Below are 26,403 nucleotides of genomic sequence, written 5' to 3'. Positions count from 1 at the left end.
GCCTTACAACCAAGACCTCCTAAGATGTAGGCAATAATTTAAGAAATAAGGGAGCCTGTCACTGTTTACCCTCGTCTCCTCTGTCCCCTCCTTCCCTGGCAGCAGGGCCTAGACAGCAAATAGTGGAGCTGTTGAAGACAAAAGTGGGGCGCCAAACTAACACGTTTTGCAAGGAATGTGACCACAGCTAACTACAGGAATTGAGGAAGTGGACCCAAGGATGCCAACTCCCAGCCGGCCGGCTGCTTCAGCTCCAACCTAGGGGAAACCACGACTGGAGCAGACCCAAGTCTCCCAATCCTGCAGATGGGGGTGGGAGGAAAACGGCTTTGCTCCGCCCTCCGAGCTGGGCGGTGACCTGTAGGCGGCAGCGCTCCCCGCTTTCCCCGGCTCTCATTTAGGGCGCAGGACTAGAAACGCGGATCTCCGTGAGCGCTCTGAGGTTAGAAGTCCGGCGGCGACATGAGCTCGAGGCCGGTGTTCCTGAGCGCGGCTGATGTAGAGGACCACCTCCGCAGCTCCAGCGTGCTCATCCCGCCTCTGGAGACCGCTCTGGCCAACTTCTCCAGCGGCCCCGACGGAGGAGTCGTGCAGCCTGTGCGCACCGTGGTGCCAGTCGCCAAGCACAGGGGGTAAGTGATGAAGGCTGGGTCTGGGGCTGGAGAAACTGGAAAGGAGGAAGGGGAGGGGTGAGAAGGGAAGCAGCAGGAGGCAAGAAAGGAGGGCTTTCCTAATCCCTACTAATAACCCCTTTCACCTGATTTGTGCAGCCCACTGTGGGCGCTTCAAAGCCCTTATCTGGTTTCATTCAACACACTCCATATGTACGTGGCTATTGATGCAGCTATTTGCTGATGGGAAAACCGAAGCCTCAAGAAGTGAAACGAACGACCCAAGGTTATGGCGGCTAGTAAGTGGCAGAACTGGGGTGGGTTTTCTCATCCAGAGGCAGAGGCAAACGTACTCTGCACCCTGCTAAAGGCAACGGCAGTGGGATGGGGACAAAGGAGGGAGAAGGCCAGCAGGGCAATGAGTGAGGAAAGAGAAAGAAAGGGACATAGGGACTTGACCGGATGTCTCCGCATTGACGGGAAGGGGTTGAAGTTGCTCCCTCTCTTCTTCTAGGTTCCTGGGGGTCATGCCCGCCTACAGTGCAGCAGAGGACGCCCTGACCACCAAGCTGGTCACCTTCTATGAGGGCCACAGCACCACCCCCACTGTCCCCTCGCATCAGGCTACCGTGCTACTCTTCCAGCCGAGCAATGGCTCCCTTCTGGCGGTGAGCAACTCCCTGCCCAGGGGTTTAGCGGGGGCCCCTGTGCACAAAGCTAGGCTCAGAATTTAGGCAAGGGGAGTATTCGGTGTGACCACATGTGCCCCTCTCTGAATGACTGGATGCCAGTGACTGTGTAGGTTCCCTGTGACTGTGTATCTGTTTCTAGGACTGCCTGAGGATGTGACCCAGCATCAGAGACCACTGCTGCTTCCAGTGTGTGAACTTGTGGAAGTAAAGATCTTGTCATTCGTACAGTGATCTTGTCCTGTACCTGTTACTACAAATATACAGCTTGCACAAAGCCAGTAGCTAAGGAAACTTTTAACATGAATCTGTAACATGTAGTTACATGAGTTACAGATTAGGGGCACTCTCTAATACGTGGGAGTATATTCTAAGGGATACACGGTGACCTGTTTTAACACTTAATGATAATATCAAAAAAATAGTAGTGGTCTGTATTTGTGAATTACTTTGTGTATGTCAGACACTGTTCTAAATACTTCATATGTATCAATGCTTTTAATTCTTAAAACCACTCTGTGAGGTAATTTTATTACCCCATTTTGTAGATGAGAAAATTGAGTCATAGAGCAACTATGCCAAACATTGCCAAGTTTACATAGCTAACAGGGGCATGGATGTACTGGACTGCATACCTACTCTGTGTAAGCCCAGGGCCTATACTGTCTTAGCATAGTAGACTATGCTCCTCTGCCTTTCTAATTGCCACTTGCTGGGCACTTATTATGTGCCAGGCAAGAGAAATTGATCTCATTCAATTCTGACAACTTTCTTCTAAAATTTTCTCAGAATTTCAGACTCCCCAAGGAAGCTGGCTATGTATTACTCCTCTGAAAAAAGTATTTAGTTCTTGACAACTTCTGCTCACCCAGTGGAAGTGACATCCATACTACTTACCAAGAGTGCTTACCGAGGAAATTGGTACCACCTCAGGCTTTGGAACTAAATGACAAGGCCTGAAATTCTTCCTGAATCTGACTGATAGCCAAGCAGTTCACTTCCTTGTCCATAAAATGAGAGTACTGATACTACTTGATGAGGACCAATTGAGATGAATAATATAAACAGAGGACAGCAGAGCAAAGGATGGTGGTTATTACTAGCCAGCTGTAATTCAGAACCACCTGGGGAGATTTTAAAAACAGTGTCATCTGGGTCCTGTCCCTAGTGATCCAGATTCAGTTAGCCTAAGGATATATCTGAGCATCTGTATTTTCACAAACCTACTCACGTGTGCAGGAGGAGTTGAGCGCCACCAAGGTAGAGTTTCAGGGCCCTTGCACAGATGTCAGGTGACTTACTTTGAGAATCCTGGGGCAAATAAAGCAAATGGGCATTTCTTGAGGGCTGGCCATATGTTAAATGTCTTCATTTTTGCCAGTGCTTTTAAACCTCACAAAAAACCCTCTGAATGGTTGCCATTATCTTTGTTTTTACAGGTAGGAAAAACAAAGTGCTTATAGATTCAGATGTTTGTTCAAAGTTACATTTCTTATAAGTGGAGGAATTGGTTCCAGGCAAAACACTTTCCTTGCAGACTATTATGATCCCAGGTACTGGTGGTTAAGGATCCGCCTGCCAATGCGAGAGACACAAGAGACGCAAGAGACACAGGTTCAATTCCTGGATCAGGAAGATTCCCCAGAGTAGGAAATGGCCACCCACTCCAGCCAATATTCCTGCCTGGAGAATTCCATAGACAGAGGAGTCTAGTGGGCTACAGTCCATGGGGTCGCAAGGAGTCAGACACAACTGAACCCACACACACACATACACACACACACACACACACACACACACACATACACACACACAATGCTTTCTAGGGCTAACTCTTTTAGAGCATCTTCTCTCTGCTTAGGCGGTGAATCCAGATGCCCCTTCCTCACTGTCTCTCCTTTCCTCCAAGGTCATGGATGGAAATGTCATAACTGCAAAGAGAACAGCTGCAGTGTCTGCCATTGCCACCAAGGTAAGATTAGTGCAAGCTGGTGGGTGGAATTGAGTATCTCAAATTTGAAGGTCTAAGTAGAGGTGAGGAACATTTTTATTTTCTATGGGCATAGATGAAGCATCATATGCCAAAGGTAGGATGTCAGGAGAGCACAGTGATTCACGAAATGATTGGCTACCACAATGAGCCCAAGATTCTAGGTACCTTACATGTGCTCTTTCTGATCGTCACACCAGCCTTGATGATTATCTCCTTTTGCCAAGTATAGGGAATATGACTCACAGAGGTTTTGCAAGTTGATCAGGATCACACAGCTAATAAATGGCAGAGCAGGAATTTAAAACTTGACCTCTTGACTCCCAGACTGCTTTCTTGCCCCTGATCCACACTGTTCCTGGCAAATCAGTGTGGTTGCCTCATAAGCCAGAGTCAGGACTGCACAAAAAGCAGAAGGGACAACATATCTGAGCCAGACAAATGTATTCATTCAGATCCTATCATGTATCTGTTCTAAATGTCAGAGATGTGGTAGTGAACAAAACAGAGGGTGACATACACAGAGCTGGTGAGACAAATAAAATAAAAAGTGAAATTCATAGTATGATTTCCTTAGGAAAAAAAATTAACCAACAACAAACCCTTTTGGAGTTTAATAATAGGCTAGGGTTTGCTCCTAAACCACCACCCACACCACCAATTAGAAGGATGAAAATAAAGCAGAATCGAGGGTATTGGGAAGCAGTGGCATTTAAAATTATCAAGGACAGACCTCACTGAGGTGACATTTGAGTAAAGACAAAAAAAAAGTGAGTGACTGAAACAGGAGGAGGCTAGGAGCCCTTGAGGCAGAAGGAATAGCAAGGGATACAGGTGATAATGTTTCTAAGCAGTGCAAGGGCATCCTACAAGAAGAACAGTATTTTTAGAGGTTAGGGTGAAAAAGAAGAGGTATGGATAGGAACAGTTAGAGTCTGGAATCTTTCACATTAAAGATCTGGGAATGCTGACTTATGATGCCTAAGCAGAAAGGAAATGTGGGGTCCAGTGGAAGGTTGGAGCAGCAAAGACCAGATGTTCAGATTGTGAGTGTTTTAAGGTCTTCTAAACACACGATGATAAGGGAAGAATGTGGGGATAAATCTGGTAATTATGTAGCGAGGGATTATAGTACAGTACGTACCTTGAGGAACTGGGTTTTTTTTGTTTGTTTGTTTAATTATATCCAGACCCAACTCAGATTAAAGTAATCAAGGGACTCTGAGGTATGTTCCCTGGTAACTTAGAGGGACTCTAACAATATTGCCCTACATTTGAAAAGGTCTTTGATTTTTTTCCAAAATAATTTTCAACCCACTGTCTCAACTTCTTTTTGAGTTTGTGTGAGGAAGGCAGAGCAAGAATTACTGGCCTCATTTTGTGCAGAAAGAAAATGGAGACTAAGATTTCCTGAAGTCAGACAGTACAGGTAGCTGTAGGTCTTCCTGTACCAGGTCAATAGTTTCCAGCCCAGGCTATGCAGCAACAGCCTCTGGAAAAAAAAAAAAAAATTTTTTTTTTTAATTCAGGTTCCCAAAACCATTGAATTGAAATCCCTGAGGGTAAGGCCAAAGAATCTAGGTGTTTTGGTTTTTTATGGTTTCTAGTTAATTCTGATGATCAACCAGGTTAATTCTTCTAGACCCAGCTCTCAGTTACACTGTGCTTTTTGAATGGATAAAAATATGCACTCCAAGAAATGTTAAGAATCATTGAGTTGATGCTTCAGAGTTTAGGCTTAAACTACACCACTTTTTCCCTAGGGACTCGGTTGGGCTATTTCAATAAGGAGCAAATATTTATTTTCCTTTTTGTGCTATAGGAGTAGAATGTTTTCTTTTCCATCTCTTCTATTTTATTTAGGGCTTTTGGGATAAGGACAAGTATTAGGAAGTTCTTGGGTTTAATGGACACTGTAACTTTGCGTCTGGGTTGCACATACCCTGAGCTGGGCACTCTGGCATGCTTGATGATATGTATCAGGGTTCATTCTTGACATGCAATTATTCAACAAATTCCTAAGTGCCCACTAGGCACCAGGTCCTGTGCTCAGCATGGGACATAGAATGGTGACTAAAACCAAATACAGAACCTGCAGTCACGGAGCACAGAGTGCATTTGGGGAGACAGATATTAATCTGAAGATCGCACCAGTTAATGTGAAAACTACAATCCTGACAGATACATTGAATGAAAGGGGAGCAAAACAAAAAGTGCAGGGTGGGGAGTGTCTTGCTCCAGGCTGTGGGATTTACCAAGGCTTATGGGCTTCCCTTGTGGCTCAGCTGGTGAAGAATCTGCCTGTAATGCAGGAGACTTGGGTTCGATCTCTGGATTGGGAAGATTCCCTGAAGAAAGGGATGGTTACCCACTCCACTATTCTTGCCTGGAGAATTCCATGGACTGTATGGTCCATGAGGTCACAGAGTCAGACATGACTGAGAGACTTTCACTTCTTTTGTGAGGGTTAGCTGAGCTTCAGTTCAGTTCAGTTGCTCAGTCATGTCTGACTCTTTGCAACCCCATGGACTGCAGCACACCAGGCTTCCCTGTCCATCACCAACTTCCGGAGCTTACTCAACCTCATGTCCATTGAGTCGGTGATGCCATCCAACCATCTCATCCTCTGTTGTCCCTTTCTCCTCCTTCTCCTCCTGTCTTCAATCTTTCCCAGCATCAGGGTCTTTTCAAATGAGTCAGTTCTTCCCATCACGTGGCCAAAGTATTGGAGCTTCAGCTTCAAAATCAGTCCTTCCAATGAGTACTCAGGACTGATTTCCTTTACGATGGACTGGTTTGATCTCCTTGCAGTCCAAGGGACTCTCAAGAGTCTTCTCTAACACCACAGTTCAAAAGCATCAATTCTTCGGCACTCAGCTTTCTTTATAGTCCAACTCTCACATCCATACATGACCACTGGAAAAACCATAGCCTTAACTAGACAGACCTTTGTTGGCAAAGTAATGTCTCTGCTTTTTAATATGCTGTCTAGGTTAGTCATAGCTTTTCTTTCAAAGAGCAAGTGTCTTTTAATTTCATGGCTGCAGTCACCATCTGCAGTGATTATGGTACCCAAGAAAACAAAGTCTGTCCCTGTTTCCATTGTTTCCCCATCTATTTGCCATGAAGTGATGGGACCGGATACCATGATCTTAGTTTTCTGAATGTTGAGTTTTAAGCCAACTTTTTCACTCCTCTTTCACTTTCATCAAGAGGCTCTTTAGTTCTTTGCTTTCTGTCATAAGGGTGGTGTCATCTGCATATCTGAGGTTATTGATATTTCTCCCGGCAATCTTGATTCCAGCTTGTGCTTCATCCAACCCAGCATTTCACATGATGTACTCTACATATAAGTTAAATAAGCAGGGTGACAATACACAGCCTTGACGTACTCCTTTTTCGATTTGGAACTGAGGTCCAAAATAGCTGAGCTTGCATTAGAATAATAATAGGACTTACTGTGAGGAGCAGAAGTGAAAGTACTCTAGGCAGAGGAAAGAACCTGTGGAGAGCAAAGCCCTGTGGTTGATAAAGGCATGTGTGCTTGGGGAGCAGCAAGGAGGCTTCTTGCCTTAAAGACCAGAGGTGCAGAGAATGTGTCCAGAGGGGAAGCTGGGCTGACCAGAGTGCCAGACCACGCAAGGCCTTAGTGGATGCAAATGAAACATAGTCTTTCAAACTCTTTAAGAAACCTAGCAGATTCATATATATGTTTTTAATTATCTGCATGCTCTAGGAAAAGAATGAAGTGGCACCAATCCTACTATTATTTAATAAATATCATAAATGTTATACCATTTAGGACAAGAGATGTCAGTTATAACATTATTATCAGGGCAGCAACGTGTCAAGCAAGACAAGCAAGCAGAATTACAGATTTACTCTCAGAGGTTAAAGGTTACTTTTACAGGAAACTGCAACAATTTCTGAAGCCCACATGTACTTCCAAGAATAGATTTATATTAACTGAGAACTGAAAAAAAATTATTTAGTTAAAGAAAAATTACCTAATTCTCCTTACTGAGTGGGCACATAAGTTATTGTCATTTTGAAACCTTTTCAAATCAAGTTTCTTTGAACTATAGTTGAGAGCAGAAAATGGTATCTCTCCTATGCAGATGCAGGAGAGAGAATCTCTAATCACCTGCTAATATTTGAGACTCCTTTTTGCTAGTGATTAATGATTAAAAACAGTTTTGTTTTTAAGGTTGCACTCCAGAATCTCAATAATGGTAATTATTGATACAGAGCAGATCAAGATCAACTTTTATTAAATGAAATAGAGAAAAGACAGAAGATGGTCTTATTTAACATGGATGATTTGAGGAGCAAGTGATGTCCTTTCTCAATGCCAGTAGTTCTTAACTGGAAACAGTTAAGACCAACCGTTGCCAGAGACCAACTGCCCCAGAGACAATTAGCAATGTTTGAAGACATTGTTGGTTGTCACAACTGAGGGCATAGAGGGTGCTAATGGACAGCACAGCCCTCCCCCCTGCCGACTACCCAAACCCTGCCAACAAAGAATTATCCAGCCCAAATATCAGTAGTGCTGAGGTCAAGAAACCCTGCTCTATTTCTCATAGGTAATAGTAGATACATGCCAATTCTGTGCAAATAAGACTGTCTCTGTTTTAATTGGACTTACACACCAGTACAAGAAAATAAATTTGTAAACAAACAAGTGTTATGAAGTGGTAAATTCTATCAGAGAGGTCAGAAAGACTTTACTGGAGAGCTGATCATACAACCTCACCCCCAAATAAAGACACACACATACCCTAAGGAAGTCCCACAAATGCCATCTCTACATTCCTCTTTAAAGGAAGACAGAGGCTGAGACAGGATCAACAGAGAGTAGGCACAGCAAATATAGCTTGAGAACCTAGGTTCACAAGGATTCATGGATTCCAAAAGCAACTCACAGCTCTGAGAAGTAGGCTGGCTTATCATGTCCCTGAGATGGGGTAGCACAGGAGAAAGCATGTGGGCATTGGAGAATGCAAAATGAGGTTTTGGAGCCCTACTGTGCCATTTAATAATTACAGGGCTCTGAGCAAGTTACATAACTTCTTTGGACCTCAATTTCTTTATCTGTAAGAAGAGGATAACTGTGGGAGCATCTAGCTCATGGAGTCAATTGTCTGGACTAAAAGAGATCATGAAGGTTAAGCATTGGTATATATTAGGTACCCAGTGAAGGCTTTTCTCTCCCTCCCGTACCATACAGAGTGGAAATGAAAATACAGAATGATATCTCCTTGATTGCCTGAGAGGTTTTGAATGAAGGTCCCCTGATTCTCAAACTGTACTTGATCCTCTCCTGACTTCAAGAGTCTCTCTTGATCTTTTCTATCTCCTTTCTGTCAAATAGTTTTTGAAACCTCCCAACAGTGAAGTGTTGTGTATCCTTGGAGCTGGGGTCCAGGCTTACAGCCATTATGAGGTCTTCACAGAACAGTTCTTCTTTAAGGAGGTAAGTCCAGGGAAGGAGGTGGAGGATGTGGGGAGGAAGCAGCAGTGACATTTCTCTGTACTCCTTTGTTAAAAATAAGTTATGCTGAAATTGTCAGGTTGGGAGTACAACCATCTAGACCATTCTTTTCATGACTTGTGCGAAAGTCCCATTGGAGATGAAGAGTTGGGGGGAAGGCCTGAGTCACTTCTTCCAGTTTCTTAGTTTGTAGAGTATACCTAGGTACACAGAGCCTACTCAGTTACTTAAAGGATTGTATTATATCCATTGCATACATGCAGTTTTTCTTTTGGCCCCTTTCTGTTGCTTCTCTTAGCAGAATCTGGGGTCCTTAAGTATTCAAGGGTTAGGAATCCAGGAACTGACAATGAGGTCTGGAGAGCAGGAGGCCACAGCGTGCCCCTTCAAAGCCGAGACATCAGTCCATCCTTCCCCATTCTGCCTGGCTCACGTGTCCTGTTATTTTTGATACACTTGATACTGCTTATATTTGATTTTTTTTTCCTATGTGTGTGAGAGGGGTGGGGCAGATTTAAGGTGTGATTTTTTATGATAGAACTAGTACCTCTGCTTTGAGAAATGAAAATATAAGGAAGAAAAAAAAAAAAAGAAAAATTCCCTTTTATCTATTTTCAAAGACAAGTAGTTAACATTTCTAGTCTTCTCTCATCTGCTTTTCATAACATAGTTTTATGATTTTTTATGCTTTTTACCAAGGTATAATTGACATACAATATCATATTAGTTTCAGGTGTACATCAGAGTGATTGGTATTTATAGGCATTTCAAAATGGTCACCACGATACATCTGGTTACCCTTTGTCACCATACAAAGTTATTATCGCATTATTGACTGTATTCTCTATGCCGCACATTGTATCCCCATGACGTAATTATTTTATAACTGGAAGTGTGTAGTTCTTAATCCCCTTCATCTATTTCCCTCATCCCCAGCTCCTCCCTCACCCTTCCGGCAATCACCACAAGTAGTTTCTTTCATTTGTTCTCTGTGTGTATATATCAGTTTCTCAGTTATTTTGTTTGTTCATTCATTTGAGTTTTTTTTTTTTTTTTGATTCCACATGTAAGTGAGATCATATCCTATTTGCCTTTCTCTGTCTGACTTATTTTGCATAGCATAAAAACCCTCCAGATCCACACATTTTTGTCTCAGCTAACAAAATTTCATTATTTTTTTGGACAAACAATATTTCATTGTGTGTGTGTGTGTACACACATGACAGATTGCTTTATCCATTTATTCATCGATGGACACAGGTTGTTTCCATATTCTGGTTATTGTAAATAATGCTGCAGTGAATATGGGGGTAGCTACCGCTTTTTGCCTTACTGTTTTGTTTTCTTCAGCTAAATACCCAGAACTGGAATTACTGGATCATATGGTAGTTTTTTGTTCTCTATTTTTTATTTAAATTTAAAAAATGTTTACAATCTCATACAACAAGGTAAATTATACATACATCCCCTCTCTCCCTAGCCTCCCTCCCCTGCCCCCATCCCATCCCTCCAGGTCATCACAGAGAGCCAGACTGTGATGCACAGTCCCTGTGCTACACAGCAGCCTCTCAACAGCTACTCTTCTTACACCTGATACTGTATGTATGCTGATGCTACTTTCTCAACTCATGCCACTCTCTCCCTCCCACACAGTGTCCACAAGTCCTTGCTGTACATCTGCATCTCCATTCCGTCCCTGAAAATAGTTTCATTAGCATCGTTTTTCTAGATTCCGTATATATGTGTTAACATACTATATATTTTTTTTCTCTTTCTGACGTGCTTCACTCTTTATAACAGGATTTAGGTTTATCCACCTCACTAGAACTGACCTGATTCAAATTTGTTCATTTTTATGGCTGAGTAATATTCCATTGTATATCTGTACCACATCTTCTTTATCCATTCATCAGTTGATGAACATCTAGGTTGCTTCCAGGTCCTGGGTATTGTAAACAGTGCTGCTATGAACACTGGGCTACATGTGTCTTTTCGATTATTTTTTTCCTCAGGGTATATGCCCAGTAGTGGGGTTGCTGGATCATATGGTAGTTTTATCCCTAGATTTTAAAGAACTCTCCATAATGGCTGTATCAGTTTACATTCCCACCAACAGTGTAGGAGGGTTCCCTTTTCTCCACATCCTCTCCAGCATTTATTATTTTAGATTTTTTGATGATGGCCATTTTGACTGGTATGAGGTGATACCTAATTGTAGTTTTGATTTGCATTTCTCTAAAAGTTAGTGATGTTGAGCACCTTTTGTCTTTGCCATCTGTATGTCTTCTTTGGAGAAGTGTCTTTAGGTCTTCTGTCCATTTTTTGATTGGGCTGTTTGTTTTCCTAATATTGAGCTGTATGAGCTGCTTATTGGAGTATAGTTGATTCCCAATGTTGTGTTAGTTTTAAGTGTACAGAAACATGATTTATATATGTATATATTCTTTTTCAGATTCTTTTCACATACAGATTATTACAGAATATTGAGTAGAGTTTCCCATGTAATACAGTTGGTCATTGTTGATTATCTGCTTTATATATAGTAGCGTGTATATGCTAATCCCAGCCTCCAAATTTATCCCTCACCTTCAGCCTTTCCCCTATGGTAACTATATATTTGTTTTTGAAGTCTTTGAGTCTGAAATAAGCTCATTTGTATCATTTTTTTAGATTCCACATATAAGTGATATCATATGATATTTGTCTTTCTCTGATTTACTTCACTTAGTATGGTAATCTATAGGTCATCCATGTCACTGCAGATGGCATTATTTCATTCTTTTTATGGCTGAGTAATATTCCATTTTATGTATGTAGCACATCTTCTATATTCATTCATCAGTCTATAGACATTGAGGTTGCTTCCATGTCTTGGCTATTGTAAATAGTGCTATAGTGAACATTGGGGTGTATGTATCTTTTCAATTTATGGTTTTCTCTGGATATATGCCCAGGAGTGGGATTCCTGGATCATATGGTAGCTCTATTTTTTTACTTTTTTAAGGAACTTCCATACTATTTTCTATAGTGACTTCGCCAGTTTACATTCCCACTGTGTGGGAGGGTTCCATTTTCTGCACAGACTCCTCCAGCATTTGTTGTTTGTGGACTTTTTGATTATGGCCATTCTGACTAGTGTGAAGTGATACCTCATTGTAGTTTTGATTAGCATTTCTCTAACAATGAGTGATGTTGAACATCTTTTCATATGCCTTTTGGCCATTTGTATGTCTTCTTTAGAGAAATATCTATTTAGACCTTCTGCCCATTTTTTAATAGGGTTCTCTTTAAATTGAGCTGCATGAGCTGTTTAAATATTTTGAAGATTAATCCCTTGCTGGTCACTTCATTTTGAAATATTTTCACCCATTCTGTGGGTTATCTTTTCATTTTGTTATGGTTTGTTTTGCTGTGCTAAGGCTTTTAAGTTTAATTAGGTCATATTTGTTTATTTTTGTTTTCAATTCCATTACTCTAGGAAGTAGACCCAAAAAGTTATTGTTGTGATTTATGTCAAACAGTGTCCTGCCAATGTTTTCCTCTAAGAGTTTTATAGTGTCCAAGCTTACATTTAGGTTTTAATTAATTTTTAGTTTATTTTTGTGTGTGATGTTAGAAAAATGTTCTAATTTAATTTTTTTAAATGTAGCTGTCCAGTTTTCCCAGCACCACTTATTGAAGACACTGTCTTTTCTCCGTTGCATCATCTTACCTACTGCACTAGAGAGCAATTATAGATGGATATGTTTATCTCTGAGCTGTCTATCTTGTTCCATTGATCTATATGTCTGTTTTTTTAAGCCAGTACCATTACTGTTTTGATTATTGTGGTTCTGTAGTATAGTCAAAAGTCAGTGACCCTAACTCCTTGAGCACCATTTTTCTTTCTCAGGATTGCTTTGGATATTCAGGGTCTTTGGTGTTTCTATACAAATTTTTAAATTTTTTGTTCTAGTTCTATGAAAAATGCCATGAGTAATTTGTAAATTACCTTGGGTAGTATAGTTATTTTAACAATATTGATTATTCTAATCCAAGAACATGGTATATCTTTCCATCTGTTTGTGTCATCTTTGATTTATTTCATCAGCATCTTATAGTTTTTGGAGTACAGGTCTTTGCCTGTTATGGTAGGTTTATTCCTACATATTTTATTCCCTTTGATGTGAGGGTAAATGGGATTGTTGCCTTAATTTCTCTTTCTGATCTTTTGTTGTTAGCCCATAGAAAGGTAATAGATTCCTGTGTGTTAATTTTGTATCCTGCAATTTACTAAATTCATTGATGAGCTCTAATAGTTTTTTTTTGTAGCATCTTTAGGATTTTCTGTATCATCTGCAAACAGTGACAATTTTATCTCTTCTTTTCCAATTTGGATTCCTTTTACTTCTTTTTCTTCTCTGATTGTCATGGCTAGGACTTCCAAAACTATGTTGAATAAAAGTAGTGAGAGTAAACATCCTTGTCTTCTTGATCTTAGAAGATATTGCTTTCAGCTTTTCAACACTGGGTTATCTGTGGGTTTGTCGTATGTGTCCTTTATTAGGTTGAGGTATGCTCTTTCTATGCTCACTTTTGGAGAGTTTTTATTATAAATGGGTATTGAATTTTGTCAAAAGCTTTTCCTGCATCTACTAAGATGATCATATGGTTTTCACTCTTCAGTTTGTTAATGAGGTGTATCACACTGATTTGCAAATATTGAAAACTTCTTGCATCCCAGGGATCAGTCCTGCTTGATCATGGTGTATGGTCTTTTAATATATTATTGGGTTCAGTTTGCTAGTAGTTTGTTGAGTACTTTTGCATGTATGGTCATCAGTGATATTGGCCTATAATTTCTTGTTTTGTGGCATCTTTGTCTGGTTTTGGAATCAGGTGATGACAGCCTCATAGAATGAGTTTGGGAGTGTTCCTTCCTCTGCAATTTTTGAAATAGTTTCAGAGGGATCATGTTAGCTTTTCTCTAAATGTTTGATGAAATTCACCCATGAAATTGTCTGGTTATGGACTTTTGTTTGTTGGGAGTTTTTTAACTCATGGTTTCAATTTCAGTGCTTGCAATTGATCTGTTCATATTTTCTACTTATTTGATTCAGTTTTGGGAGATTTGTCCTCTTCTTATAGGTTGTCCATTTTATTGGCATATAGTTGCATGTAGTAGTTTCATGATCCTTTGTATTTATGCGATATCAGTTGTGACTTCTCCTTTTTCATTTCTAATTTTATTACTTTGAGTCTTCTTTGTTTTTCCTTAATGAGTCTGGCTAAAGATTTCTGAATTTTGTTTATCTTTCCAAAAAAAACCAGCTGTTAGTTTCATTGATATTTCCTGTTGTTTTCTTTGTCTCTATCTAATTTACTTCTTTTCTGATCTTTACAACTTATTTCCTTCCACTAACTTTGGGTTTTGTTTGTTTCTCTTTCTCTAGTTGCTTTAGGTATAAGGTTAGGTTATTTGTTTGATGTTTTTCTTGTTTTCTGAGGTAAACTTGTATTGCTATAAATTTCCCTCTTAGATTTGCTTTTGCTGGATCCCAGAGGGTTTGGATCATCATGTTTTCATTTTTTGTTTATCTTTAGGTGTTTTTTCCTTCTCCTTTGATTTCTTCAGTGATCCATTGGTTGTTTAGTAACATATTGTTTAGCCATCACATATTTGTGTTTTTTGCAATTTTTTCCTTGTAGTTGATTTCTAATTTAATAGCAATGTGAATGGTGGACTTAATAGTTTCTTTGGAAAAATATTTATTGAGGACCTCTGCCCATTTTTTTTTATTTTTTATTTTACTTTACAATTCTGTATTGGTTTTGCCATACATTGACATGAATCCACCATGGGTGTACATGCGTTCCCAAACATGAACCCCCCTCCCCACAACATCTCTCTGGGTCATCCCCATGTACCAGCCCCAAGCATGCCGTGTCCTGCATCGGACATAGACTGGCGATTCGATTCTTACATGATATTATACATGTTTCAATGCCATTCTCCCAAATCATCTCACCCTCTCCCTCTCCCTCTGAGTTCCTGCATAAAATGCCCATTTTTAAATAAGGCTGTTTATTTTATATTTAAGTTTTGTAAGTTCTTTGTATTTTTTGAATATTAACTTCTTATAACATAGTTTTAATCATTAATCTTTTAATCATAGTTTTAATAATTTTCACCAAATATTGTAACATCAGTTTTCCATAGTATTTCTTAGTTTTCCATCAAGAACAGTGGTTAACCATTTTCTTATAACTGGGCTTATTATACTGTTTTCACCTTAATTAATGAACTTATTCACATATAACATTTATTTCTATACTTACTATATTTCCTTATGAGGGCTCCTTTAGGCCTTATTTTCAACTGAAGGCTGACAGCTGCCACCACAGACATTAAAATATATTAAACAAGCTAGCAAGTCCCCCCTTCCTGGTGATGCCAGTGGCCACCCTCTCCCTACAAGCACTTCCCAGGAATCTAATTGTAGCTACTATTCTTGACCTCTCCTCTGCTGCACCGTTCACTCCTGTAAGTAAGTGTTAGTTGCTCATTCAGGCCCAACTCTTTGCGACCCCATGGACTCTAGCCCACAAGACTCCTCTGTCCATGAAATTCTCCAGACAAGAATACTAGAGAGGGTAGTCATTCCCTTCTCTAGGGGATCTTCCAGACCCAGGGATCAAACCTGGGTCTCCTGCATTGCAGGCAGATTCTTTACCATTTGAGCCACCAGGTAAGTCCCAATTTACTCCTGAAATCCTCCCAATTTTGAATTCCTTACATATCCTTCAGAGATCAAGCTGTTCCATGCACAGCACTGCACATCCTGTTTGTTAATCTCACACCTGTTATGACTCCCCTGAGGCTGCTGCTGCTGCTGCTCAGTCGCTTCAGTCGTGTCCGACTCTGTGCAACCCCATAGACGACAGCCCACCAGGCTCCCCTATCCCTGGGATTCTCCAGGCAAGAACACAGGAGTGGGTTGCCATTTCCTTCTCCAATGCATGAAAGTGGAAAGTGAAAGTGAAGTCGCTCAGTCGTGTCCGACTCTTGGCGACCCCATGGACTGCAGCCTACCAGGCTCCCCTAAACATAAACTGTGAGTTTGATGCTGACCTTGTCAGTTATGATTTGCATTTACCTACATGTAAACTTAGGCTGAAAGAGGTTAAATAGCTTCAGAAACAGTAAGTGACAGAGCAAAGTTTGATTCTAAACCTGTCTAGCTCCAGAATTTGCTCTGCTAATCACTAAGCTATATAATAGCTATTACACTACTGAGGCTGTGTGTCTCAAGCTAGAATTGAAAAACCTCCCCCCTTCCTGACATGGAAATGGAGTAGAGAAGGGTCATTTTCAAATCTGGCCTAGACAAATGTTCATTTACCATAAGAAATGATTTAAATAACTGCAGCCTTAACTCTAGAGTAGTTCAACTTTTCTATGTAACTCCTAGGTTTGATGAAATGTAAACAGCCAAATAATCACAGCACCAATGTCCCTTTTATTCCCCTGAATGAAGGTGAGAATATGGAACCGCACCAAAGAAAATGCAGAGAAGTTTGTGAACACAGTGCCAGGAGAAGTGCGGATCTGTTCATCGGTCCAGGAGGCTGTGACAGGGGCAGATGTGATCATCACAGTCACCATGGCAACAGAGCCCATTTTGTTTGGTGAATGGGTGAAGCCTGGGGCTCACATCAATGGTAAGCAGAGTGGCTCCAAGACTCTCCCTTGACTGGACCAAGGGGCTGCATCTGCAGAGTTGTTTTACTCATGCAGAATGCCTGAGCTTTTTAATGGCCTCAGAAACATTTGAACCTTAAAGAAACAGTATGCACTCCAAAATATGAAACAAAAATCACAAACTCAAAACTAATAAATTTAATTAAAATTTTATAAAGTGTAATATTATGGCAAATGATCAATGATAACTCAGTTCTTAAATGTCATGAAATTTAATTACAAAAGCCAAATAAATGACTCACTTGTTCTTACCAACACTTAGAATTAATTTTTTTTAATTATAGCACAAAATACATTTTATGTGACTAAATGCATTTATGTGAATACTTTTTCATATGTGAGGTAAGATAATTGGGACTTTAAACATAAGAGTTCCTTGGGCTCCTAAAGATCCTTAGATGACCCTGGGGGTTATAGCAAGATCTGGTCTATATTAAATACTTACTATAGCAGGTGCTGTTCTAAATTCTTTGTTATGTACTATATCACTGAATCTTGAAAACAACCTTATTAAGTAGGAACTATTATTATCATGACCCATGTATGGTAGGTAAACCAAGGCATGGAAAGACTAAGTAACTTGCCCAAAGTCAAAGGTTTTTAGAGGCAAAGCTGGGATTTGAACTGAGGCCTAAGATCTTAAATGATACCCTATGTTATCTTTTAGTAAGAAAACTGGTCTGGTTAGCAAGCAATTGAAGGCTAGAGAATTTAAACATGGTACCAGTGCCCCATATTTTAGTGACAGGCACATAATGTGAACTCTAAGATCTCTGCACACATGTGCAAGGGCCAAGTATCATGATTATTTGTTCTTTCACAAATGTGTATTGAATCCCTACCATGGTTCAGGCACTGTTTTACCTGCTGGGGAAGCCAAAGTAAACCAGCTATCAAGGTCACTGCTTTCCTGCTGTTTACATTCTAGAGAAGGGAGGTAGACAATAAACAAATAGATGAGCTAGATAGTTCCAGCTAAAGGTTAAGTCCTGTGAAGGAAACAAAACATGTATGATTGAGGAATGGGCCATAGAAAATTGAAGGTTTCAGCCTGTATGGGACCCATATTATGAATGTGAATCCAGGGGATAGGTCTTATTGTTCATAAAGCCAGACTCGAACAGTAAGACCATTTATAGAAGGACTTGCAATTTCAAGAGAAGTCAGTTCTCGGTAAAATGGACAAGAGCTGAATCTTCAAAAAGACAGAGTTGATTTTTTTTTTCCAGCTTAAAGTAGAACATATTTGCTATCTTAGTTTCTGTGGTTAGGAGTCTAGACATGGGTTAGCTAAGTCCTCTGCTCATGCAGGATTAAAGCAAGGTGTTTTCCAGGCTGCAATCTCATCTAGAGCTTGGAGCCTTCTTCCCAGCTCACATGATTGTGGCAGTTCTTTGTGTTGTAGGACAAGAATGCGAGTTTCCTTGGGGCTGCTCTCAGCTCCAGTGGGCTGTCCACATTTCTTTTCATGTGGATGCTCTACCTTCAAAGATAGCAACAGAGACTCTCCCTCATGTTGTATACCTCTCACACTTCGAATGTCTCTTTAGGAAGAGCTAACTTGATTTTGAGTTGAGGAGTCTGGTATCTTTCCCTGGTCTAAAGACAAAATTGGTTTGTGTGTTTAGAGGCAGTAAATATACTTAAGAAAAGTATGTTACAAGTGCAATTGACAGGGAAACACCAACAACAGATTTTACTTACTTTACAACTTGGCTGAGAGTTAGGCCCAATTCCATCCTTCCCTGCATGCCCCTCATTCTTTCTCAGCATCCCACCAGCCAGTGTCTGACCCTCACCCAATGTAACCCCACTGAAGGAAGGCCAAAGCCCAGCCTGAGTCAGGCCCCTCCCTTTGCTTCCTGGACCACCTCCATTGGCTCGAGTGGCCTTATGCAACCCTTTGAGAATTCACCATGCTCCAAATTAGGGGGAACAAGCGCAATCAGAAGAGGTGGCTTGAGAGGCTAGGGTTTTTCCCACCAGCTTATGATTTATTTACAAGCTTCATTAGTTGGTGCTTCTGTTCTATAGAACTCCTCAGACAAACAACCTTCAAGATGGACATTTCGCATCAGTGTCTTTGACAATTAGAGTGTGAGAGAACAACAAGTAGAGAAAACTGGTTAGCAGTGAGAGAAGGCTTACAAATGCTGCCTTATATTTGTATAAAGCTTTATAGCTGTTTCCAAAGACTGGCCGCCATGGGCTGGATCCAGCCAGCAGATGTATTTTGTTTAGGCCATAGAGTGTTAAGTGTTCTGAAAACCAAGAAATAACACATGCAAATAGATTTCCTGCTTCTCTTTTTACAAAAGGAGCAGGAGGCTGAGGGGAGGGCTATCTAAGAGTGGCCCTGCATTCTTACATGGCAACAGTTCTGCTTGAGCAGAATAGTTAGTGTCCCCTTTAGAAGGGCCTGCTTTCTTCTCTGTACTGAGTTCTCCACCATTTCTAATCCAGTTCTTCTGACCGGTGCTGCTCATTTTCATTACCTTCCTGGTCCTGCAAGCATTTGATTCAGTCTCAGCATTATCCTACGTCCCAATGCCAGGAGGCATGATTCCTTGGATTCATCATTATGGTTCTGGGCTCTGCAGAGGATGTGAAACCTTGGTGCTGGGGTGCAACCAGTTTCCTGTTGACTGGGGCTTCTCTGTGACCCTGACACTGGGCTTTTTTTTTTCCTCATGAGGTGAGAGAAGTGGTTGGGAATGAAGAATGGGAATGATTGAAGAGCAAGCAGACAGACAGAAGATAGAGGAGTGTGGGGTATTAATAAGCTCCAAGTGATGTCTCTGTTTTCGGGTTTGTGTAAAGAAGTTGCTGCTCCTGATAGGCAGAAGAAGCTGAAAGGCATGTGTTCTTTTAGAGTCATAGATGCACTTATTGGATATACAACCTTGGCACATACCTCTTCTTTGAGCCTCAGTTTATGTACCTTTTAAATGGAACTCAAACATGAATGACTTGCGAGGACTTTAAATAGTATCTGTGAAACATCCCAGCGATAGTAGGCACACAGTACATGAATGCTAAGTTGCCTCAAAATATGTTTTTATTAATGAGAATGGACATGAGATGGAAAGGAAAAAAATGCCAAGTGTCATTCTTATTAGTGAACTCAGTCTTGTTGTTTGGGAGGGAGTTGGCCTGGGGAAATGAGGCATTCCACAGTTGTTCCCACGTGTCCTCTGTAACTTCCTTTTCCCCACCCCTTTCATTCTTTGGAGCCTGTAGTATCCCCTGTGACTACTTCAAGGCTCAGGGTCTGTTTTGCTGTCATTTAGCCATCGGCGCCAGCAGACCTGACTGGAGAGAGCTGGATGATGAGCTCATGAAACAGGCTGTGCTGTATGTGGATTCCCAGGAGGCTGCCCTGAAAGAGTCTGGAGATGTCCTCTTGTCAGGGGTGAGCCGTCTTTCTGTTGCTGGTACCTGACTGTCCTCACCTGGATCCCAGGGTTTCATTAATATCCCCTTCTGTCTGGCCTGCTCCAGATCTCCATAACTCCCACCTCTTTGTGGGGTGACAACTGTCAAGTATCTTTCCATCCTTTCTAATTCCCTTCCAGAATAATATGGCCATTATGTGGTGATATGTGTTTTCCTGCTCCCTTTGCCTTAAGAGATCAGCTTGATGGCCTTTTCCATTGGATTGGGCTGTCCTGTAAAGCAGTAGGGTTGAGAGATAGGAGCCCCTGGAAACTTTCCCAGTATGGCCAACAAATCAGGACTAGTGTTGACCGCTTTCTGACCTTTTTTCATAACCAGGGCGTAGCAGTAAGAAGGGGGCTGCCAAAATGAGTGTTCGGATAAGAACAGGCCTATTTCTTCACTGATACAGTGTCCTGGCAGGACATTCCCCTGGCTGCAGATTTGTATTTCTGCAATCATGGTATCACAAAAGCAGATGTGCCCACATCTCATCCCCCCAAAAAAAGATTTAAGGGAGAGGCATCCTCCCTGACACCATTCAGTTTACAGAAGGTCATTTTATCAAGTTATCCCTTATCCGGGTCAGGGACACCCTGTCCTAGCTTCAGAAGCTGTTCCTGAGCCATATTAGCTCCATGACCTGGGTCAGTGTGTGTTCATTTGACAGGCCGAGATCTTCGCTGAGCTGGGAGAAGTGGTGAACGGAGTGAAACCAGCCCACTGTGAGAAAACCACCGTGTTCAAGTCTCTGGGTAAGAGTCATTGCTCCCAGGGCACAAACTTAACCAGAACACAAGGTAGGTTTACCCATTGGTGGGAAAAGGAATGAGTCAGCAGGCTCCATAACTGAATCATGGTGTAGTCTATCACTTAGGTCAATTATTTACATCTTGGCATAGTGGTAAAGCCCGTGAACTCTGGAACTGGGCAGTCCTGGGTTGGATTCCCCTCTATGCTATTCCTTAGACATGCATCCTTGGGCAAGTGATCTCACCTCTTTGAGTCACAGTTTTCTCACCACCTGTTACCTAGAGTTTTTGTGAGAATTAAGTGAGATGTGTATATAAAATGATTTGCCCATAACAAGCATCAGCATTAAAACATTTAGACTTTGATCTAAATGAAACTCAGAGGAAGATATCCTTCAAAAGTGGAGGGGCAGGAGAAAAAGGTGTTTAAAAACAGGGAGCTTAAGAGAAATAAAAGGGAGACCCAACCTGAGGGCAACCCAGACAGGAAGTACAGCCTGACCCTTTTTCCCCCTCCTTCCCTAACTTTCTGCTTGCTGACTTAAGAAGGTCTTTGATGGGGAGCACCATTACCACCTTGAGTTAGCACAGGCAGAAGCCCATCAAAGAAGGGGCTCCCTTCTTTGGCTGGTTTGCCTCTCAGCCCAGCTCTCCCATTTTAAGGAAATGGACACATATGGTAACAGAGCTAATATTCAGCTCCTACATCTAAAATATTGAAGTACTCTCAAAATGGTTGGTAAATAGTTGCTGCCTGAGCCCCTCAACCTTGCCAGACCTCACATATGTTTTAATGATCAAGCACCCAAAGTGTTAACGCTTGGCAGAGTATTAAGAGTACTCTGCCCACCCAGCACCCATGCCAGTCAAAGTGTATCTATGCCTTACCATCTGTTAAATATATTTTTAATTTTTCATGCATAGAAAGACAGGCAAACACAGTATAAGCTTTATCTAGAGCCTGGTTCAGAGACATCACCCTGATCTAGTTGAGTCTGAAAGAGTTTCATGTTTCCTTAGCAGATTAGAGGTCAGCTGCCCCCCTTCAGGAGACACAGCAGTGGAAACCTTATCTACACTCCTGAGCGATTTTTACTTTCTCACTTTTGGGGGTTGGTTTACTGGCACATCCCTTCATCTAGCAGATACATCTTGAATACCTACTATGTATCAAGCTCCATACTACATACAGTGATAGTTACAAAAATAAAAGCCAGCCCCTGGCCTTTAAGAACATATTCCCATTCAAGGTTAAGGATATTTGCCCAAAACTATAAGATAAAGGGGGAATTGCTGAAGGACTTAGGGTTTGGACTAGACCAAAGGTCCAACAAACTACAGAGCATGGGCCAAACCCAGCCTACCATCTGTTTTCATACAGCCCACAGTGAAATGGTTTCTACATTTTCAAATGATTGGGGGGAAAAGGAATACTTCATGGCATATAAAAATTATAAGGAATTCAAACTAAAGTGTCCATAAAGAAAGTTTTCTTAGAGCACAGTCAGGCTCATCTGTTTACCTGATGTCTAAAGCTGCACTTGTACTACAGCAGAGGTGAGTAACTGCAAGTAATTGGCATGCAAAGCCTTAAATATTTATTATCTGGCTGTTTACAGAAAGTTTTCTGATCCCCTGAACTTTGGTGAGCATTGCTTGCCTTGTTTTACCCTTCACAGACTCTTCAAGCCTGAACTCACCCCTGGTGCTTAGTCCTTGTTACCCTGATGGACACTGTATTAGGGAACTGCTGGTTCTAGGACCTGGGCTGTTTGGGGAAAAGTTGTTCTGACAAAAGTTAAACCAAATTTCTGTCCATTCCAGGAATGGCAGTGGAAGACATGGTTGCAGCCAAACTAGTATATGATTCCTGGTCATCCGGTAAATAAAACAAAGGAACTTGGGTCAAGTGGATGCTACAGCTCAAAGGGTGTTAACACTAGTTGTCTCACAATCTTTTCATAATCTCTAGATTAAAAGAAGGGTTCTAGCCCAGTGATCTGTAGTTTTATGCATACTGTGTCTTACCTTAAATAATGAGATCCTCTTTTGTGTTTGTAGTTAGAAAACAAAACTAAGTGGTCGTTCTGTGTCATGCCAGATTATACTAGCTCTCCCTTTGCCCTGTATTTCACTACCTTTTGTAATTCCCTGAAATAAAGCTTTTTCCAATTCTGTGGGTTTTGTTTTGGTAACTTCTATCCTTCACAGCAAGGAAAGTGAGGGGATCAAGTGCTCGTGTTCACTCCCTGAAGGCTCTCCAGTGGCTGTAGTTAATTTTTTTCTATTTTATTAATCGAGATACAATTTACATACCATAAGTCCACATTTTGAAGTGGTGGATATAATTCAGTGTTATTAGTATATTCACAGGGTCATGCAACCATCACCACTGTCTAATTTCAGAACATTTTCATCACTCCAAAAAGAAACCCAGTACCCATTAGCAGTTGCTTCCCATTTGTCTCAGCTCCCAGCAATCTACTAATCTACTTTCTGTTTTTATGGATTTGCCTTTTCTGAACTTTTGTATACATGGAATTATATATCATGTAGTCTTTTGCTTCTGGCTTCTTATTGTTGAAATTTCAAGGAACACAGAGCTTTCTCTATTGCTCAGAACTCCTTTGGTCACAATCGATAGAGAACACAACCCAAACTACCTTAAATTGAATGAATGAGTGAGGGATAGAATTTATTGGCTCTTGTAATTAAGAAGTATACAGGTAACTGATTTCAGCTATAGCTGTATCCAAGGGTTCCAATTGTTATCAGGATCAGGGCCCAGTCTTGCTCCTCTGTTCCTTGGCTCTATTTTCTTCAGTGTTGGATCCATCATCAAGTAAGATCTCCCCTGATAGTGGCAGGATAGGTACCAACAGCTCTTGAATCATAGCCTGTCCTCTTCAGCAATCCTAGAAGAAATAGACATTCTCTTCCTTAACAGTTGAAAGTCTCAGAATGGAGACACACTGGACCGTCTAGGGCCTATGCCCATATACATAACATAGTGGCTAAAGGAAATGAAATACTCTGGCCAGGTCAGATCCAGGTGACTATCATCCCCTGGGGGATCTGCTTCCCCTGTTATCCAGGCCTGGGTCACATGCCCCCACCTTGAATTCAGCAGTACAATCAGCCCATCCGACCGCATAAGCTAACAAAAGGAAAGGAGTCTCTTACCAAAAAGAGGGAAGGCTGTATACTGGGTAGGCAAAATTTATAGATAGCCACTGCAGTGTCAGCGCTGAAAATGCTGTTAAGAATCATCTAGCCCAGCCTCTTCAGCTTACAGATGGGGAAGCTGAGGTGCAGGGGTGCTTTTCTCAGGTCCCCTGAATCACTAACAGAGCTGTGTTGTCCATGTCCTGCCAAAGACCCATTCAAATTCTCCCTCTCCAAGGCTTGCCTAGGCTGATGCTAAGTCAGCAGAAAGAAAAGCATATTATGTTGCTTTGTTTTCTTACCCAAATTCCTCCTGGCAGGTCCTCTTCATGCTCTATGTGACTTAGCCAAAAGTTTGGCATGTCAGCCAGCTTGTCTAGCCTTTGCGCTAAAACAAAATACCCACATGATCTACTCTGCACACCTCAAGTGACTATGGAATCTTTGGGGGGATCTTAATGGTCACAACTCTAAGGAATGTGTAAAGAGGGTGTCTGATAACAAGATTACCAAAAACACCTTAATTCATTCATAGATTTCTTCTTTCATTTTTAGGTGTCCCTACAATAATTCGTGCTAGGCTGCTAACAGAAAAAAATAGTCCTCACCCCAAAGAGCACAGATAACTCTCCCCAGCTATTTAGAGTTAGGGCAGGAAATGGATCTAGAATAGACTGTGCAATAAGAAGTTTTTTGCCTTTCAAGGTTATTCTTTTCCATTTCACATTGCCCATCCACCTCAAATGCTTGCTTTGTGAACTACTGAGGTCGACAAAAAACCCTAGAATCAACAGACCAGAGTAATCTGCATCCTGCCCTCAGCCTAGGCATCACATCCAGTTGTTTAGCAGTGTTCATTGATTATCTGCTGTGTGATGCATCAGCACTTGGTGAATATCAGTGAATATAAGACAGAGAAAATTTCCTGTCCTAAAGGACTTTACATTGTAGTAGAGCAGAACCTAGCTTCTCTGCTAGGGAAGTGGGCAGAGGAGAATTTCCAGGAGCTAGAACTCTTTAATTTGCCTCCTTTGCGCCTTCATATGTTAAGTTGTTGGTTTTGTTTAGTGACTAAGTCATGTCCAACTCTTTGCAACCCCATGGTCAGGGGCCCACCAGGCTCCTCTGTCCATTGGGTTTCCTAGGCAAGAATATTGGAGTAGGTTGCCATTCCCTTCTCCAGGCAATCTTCCTAGCACAAGGATTGAACTCAGGTTTCTGCATTGCAGGTAGATTCTTTACTGTCTGAGCCACCAGCAAAGCCCTAATATATAAGAGCCAAAGTAATTCTGTTTGGTTCTTACACTTTAAACCAATTTGGCAATAATCACTGATATAGAATTTACCCTTTAAGTGGAACAGGAGTAACTCATAGAAAGGTAGATGAACCTATGGAGTCTATAAGCTGGAATACTTTAATAAAAATATAATGCAACCATTTTGGGGGGGAAAATACCTAACAACCCATGTTAGCCTCACTGTTTTATGTTATTAACTGTTATTACATAAAAGGATTATGTTTGCACCTTCCTTTTTTTTATTCAGCAATTTAACTGAAGTTTTATGTGAGGTTTTAAAATCTACATGTTCTTCAAATTCATATCCCTTTTCTCATCACAGAATTCATGTAAACTCCAATGGAATTTTCCTGGTGATAGCTTCCAGTCCTGCTGGGCAAACATCCTCTTCCCATATTTCTGAGCAAATTGTTACCTCTCCAGTAGGGCAACATGGAAAAATTTCAATTAGAAACAATCAAATCCCATGAAGCAAGACTAAATCCTATAATGTTGAATTCCAGTAACATTTTTGCTGGCCTATCTTTTCTCATTTTCCCTAAGAGTACTTTTCTATTTCCTATTCTGTCTTCCAAGTACCAAAGCTGGTTTCCAGCTCAAAATTCTTTGTACCACCCCCATGCCACCTCTCATTTGCTATAATACATCATCAAGCTTTCTATATTATTTTTAACCTCTGACAGTGATATACAAAGCACTGCTGTAAAGCATCCTTTTTTGCTAACAGTAGAACTCCCCTAGTGGTTTATATTTCTCTTATATCCTAACAGTGTCTCATCGGGTAGATTCTGGCATCTACTTGGAGAGAGGATCCTGGACTCTACAATAATGAAATACTAATAGAGCAGGACTCAGACACTACTACTTTTTTTGAATGCCTTCTAAAATTGCTTTCATGTACATTATTTCATGTACAATTGCAGTTTATTCCAGAACAATGCAATGTGATATTTGTAAACATAGTAATCCTGTAGTGTAACATATTTATTCAGTGACTGACAACTTTCAGTCCATTGATTGAAGAAGAATGTACCAGTTGTTCATCAGATTTAAGCATTTGTATCCTCCATGGTTCCTCTTGAAATAACACAAACAGCTGTGAATAAGGAAGCATGCTGAAGCTATATCTATGTTATACATGTAATCAGTGGTAAATTTCATTTAATGCATGTCTGGCTATAAAAATCCAGTGAAGCTTAACTATTCAAGTAGGGTTTCATCTTGAATT

At 41.0% G+C, this 26,403-nt stretch overlaps 1 protein-coding gene across 2 annotated transcripts; it reads left to right on the top strand.

Moving 5' to 3' along the window:
• Positions 1-295: 295 nt before the first annotated feature.
• Positions 296-22,889, top strand: CRYM (crystallin mu). 2 transcript variants are annotated; one of them, XM_040257620.1, is made up of 8 exons: positions 296-632; positions 1,126-1,279; positions 3,210-3,272; positions 8,665-8,766; positions 16,302-16,485; positions 19,816-19,937; positions 20,631-20,715; positions 22,537-22,889. In XM_040257620.1, exons 1-8 carry the CDS (start codon positions 463-465, stop codon positions 22,599-22,601), a joined length of 945 nt encoding a protein of 314 aa, XP_040113554.1. In that variant the 5' UTR covers positions 296-462; the 3' UTR covers positions 22,602-22,889. The 2 variants fall into 2 exon arrangements, with proteins under 2 accessions (XP_040113554.1, XP_040113556.1); XM_040257622.1 differs by lacking the exon at positions 8,665-8,766.
• The last annotated feature ends 3,514 nt before the right edge of the window (positions 22,890-26,403 follow it).

The sequence above is a fragment of the Oryx dammah genome, unplaced genomic scaffold, assembly GCF_014754425.2.
Source record: "Oryx dammah isolate SB20612 unplaced genomic scaffold, SCBI_Odam_1.1 HiC_scaffold_2, whole genome shotgun sequence".
Classification (NCBI taxonomy): domain Eukaryota; kingdom Metazoa; phylum Chordata; class Mammalia; order Artiodactyla; family Bovidae; genus Oryx; species Oryx dammah.
Note: the sequence above shows the minus strand (reverse complement) of the source record. Positions and strands in the feature narration are given on the sequence as shown.

Excerpts from the sequence above, each read along its gene's own strand:
- CRYM (XM_040257620.1), top strand. The coding sequence starts at position 463 with ATGAGCTCGAGGCCGGTGTTCCTGAGCGCGGCTGATGTAGAGGACCAC. Across the intron at positions 633-1,125 it reads CCAGTCGCCAAGCACAGGGG|GTTCCTGGGGGTCATGCCCG; the intron begins GTAAGTGATGAA and ends CTCTTCTTCTAG. Across the intron at positions 16,486-19,815 it reads GCCTGGGGCTCACATCAATG|CCATCGGCGCCAGCAGACCT; the intron begins GTAAGCAGAGTG and ends GCTGTCATTTAG.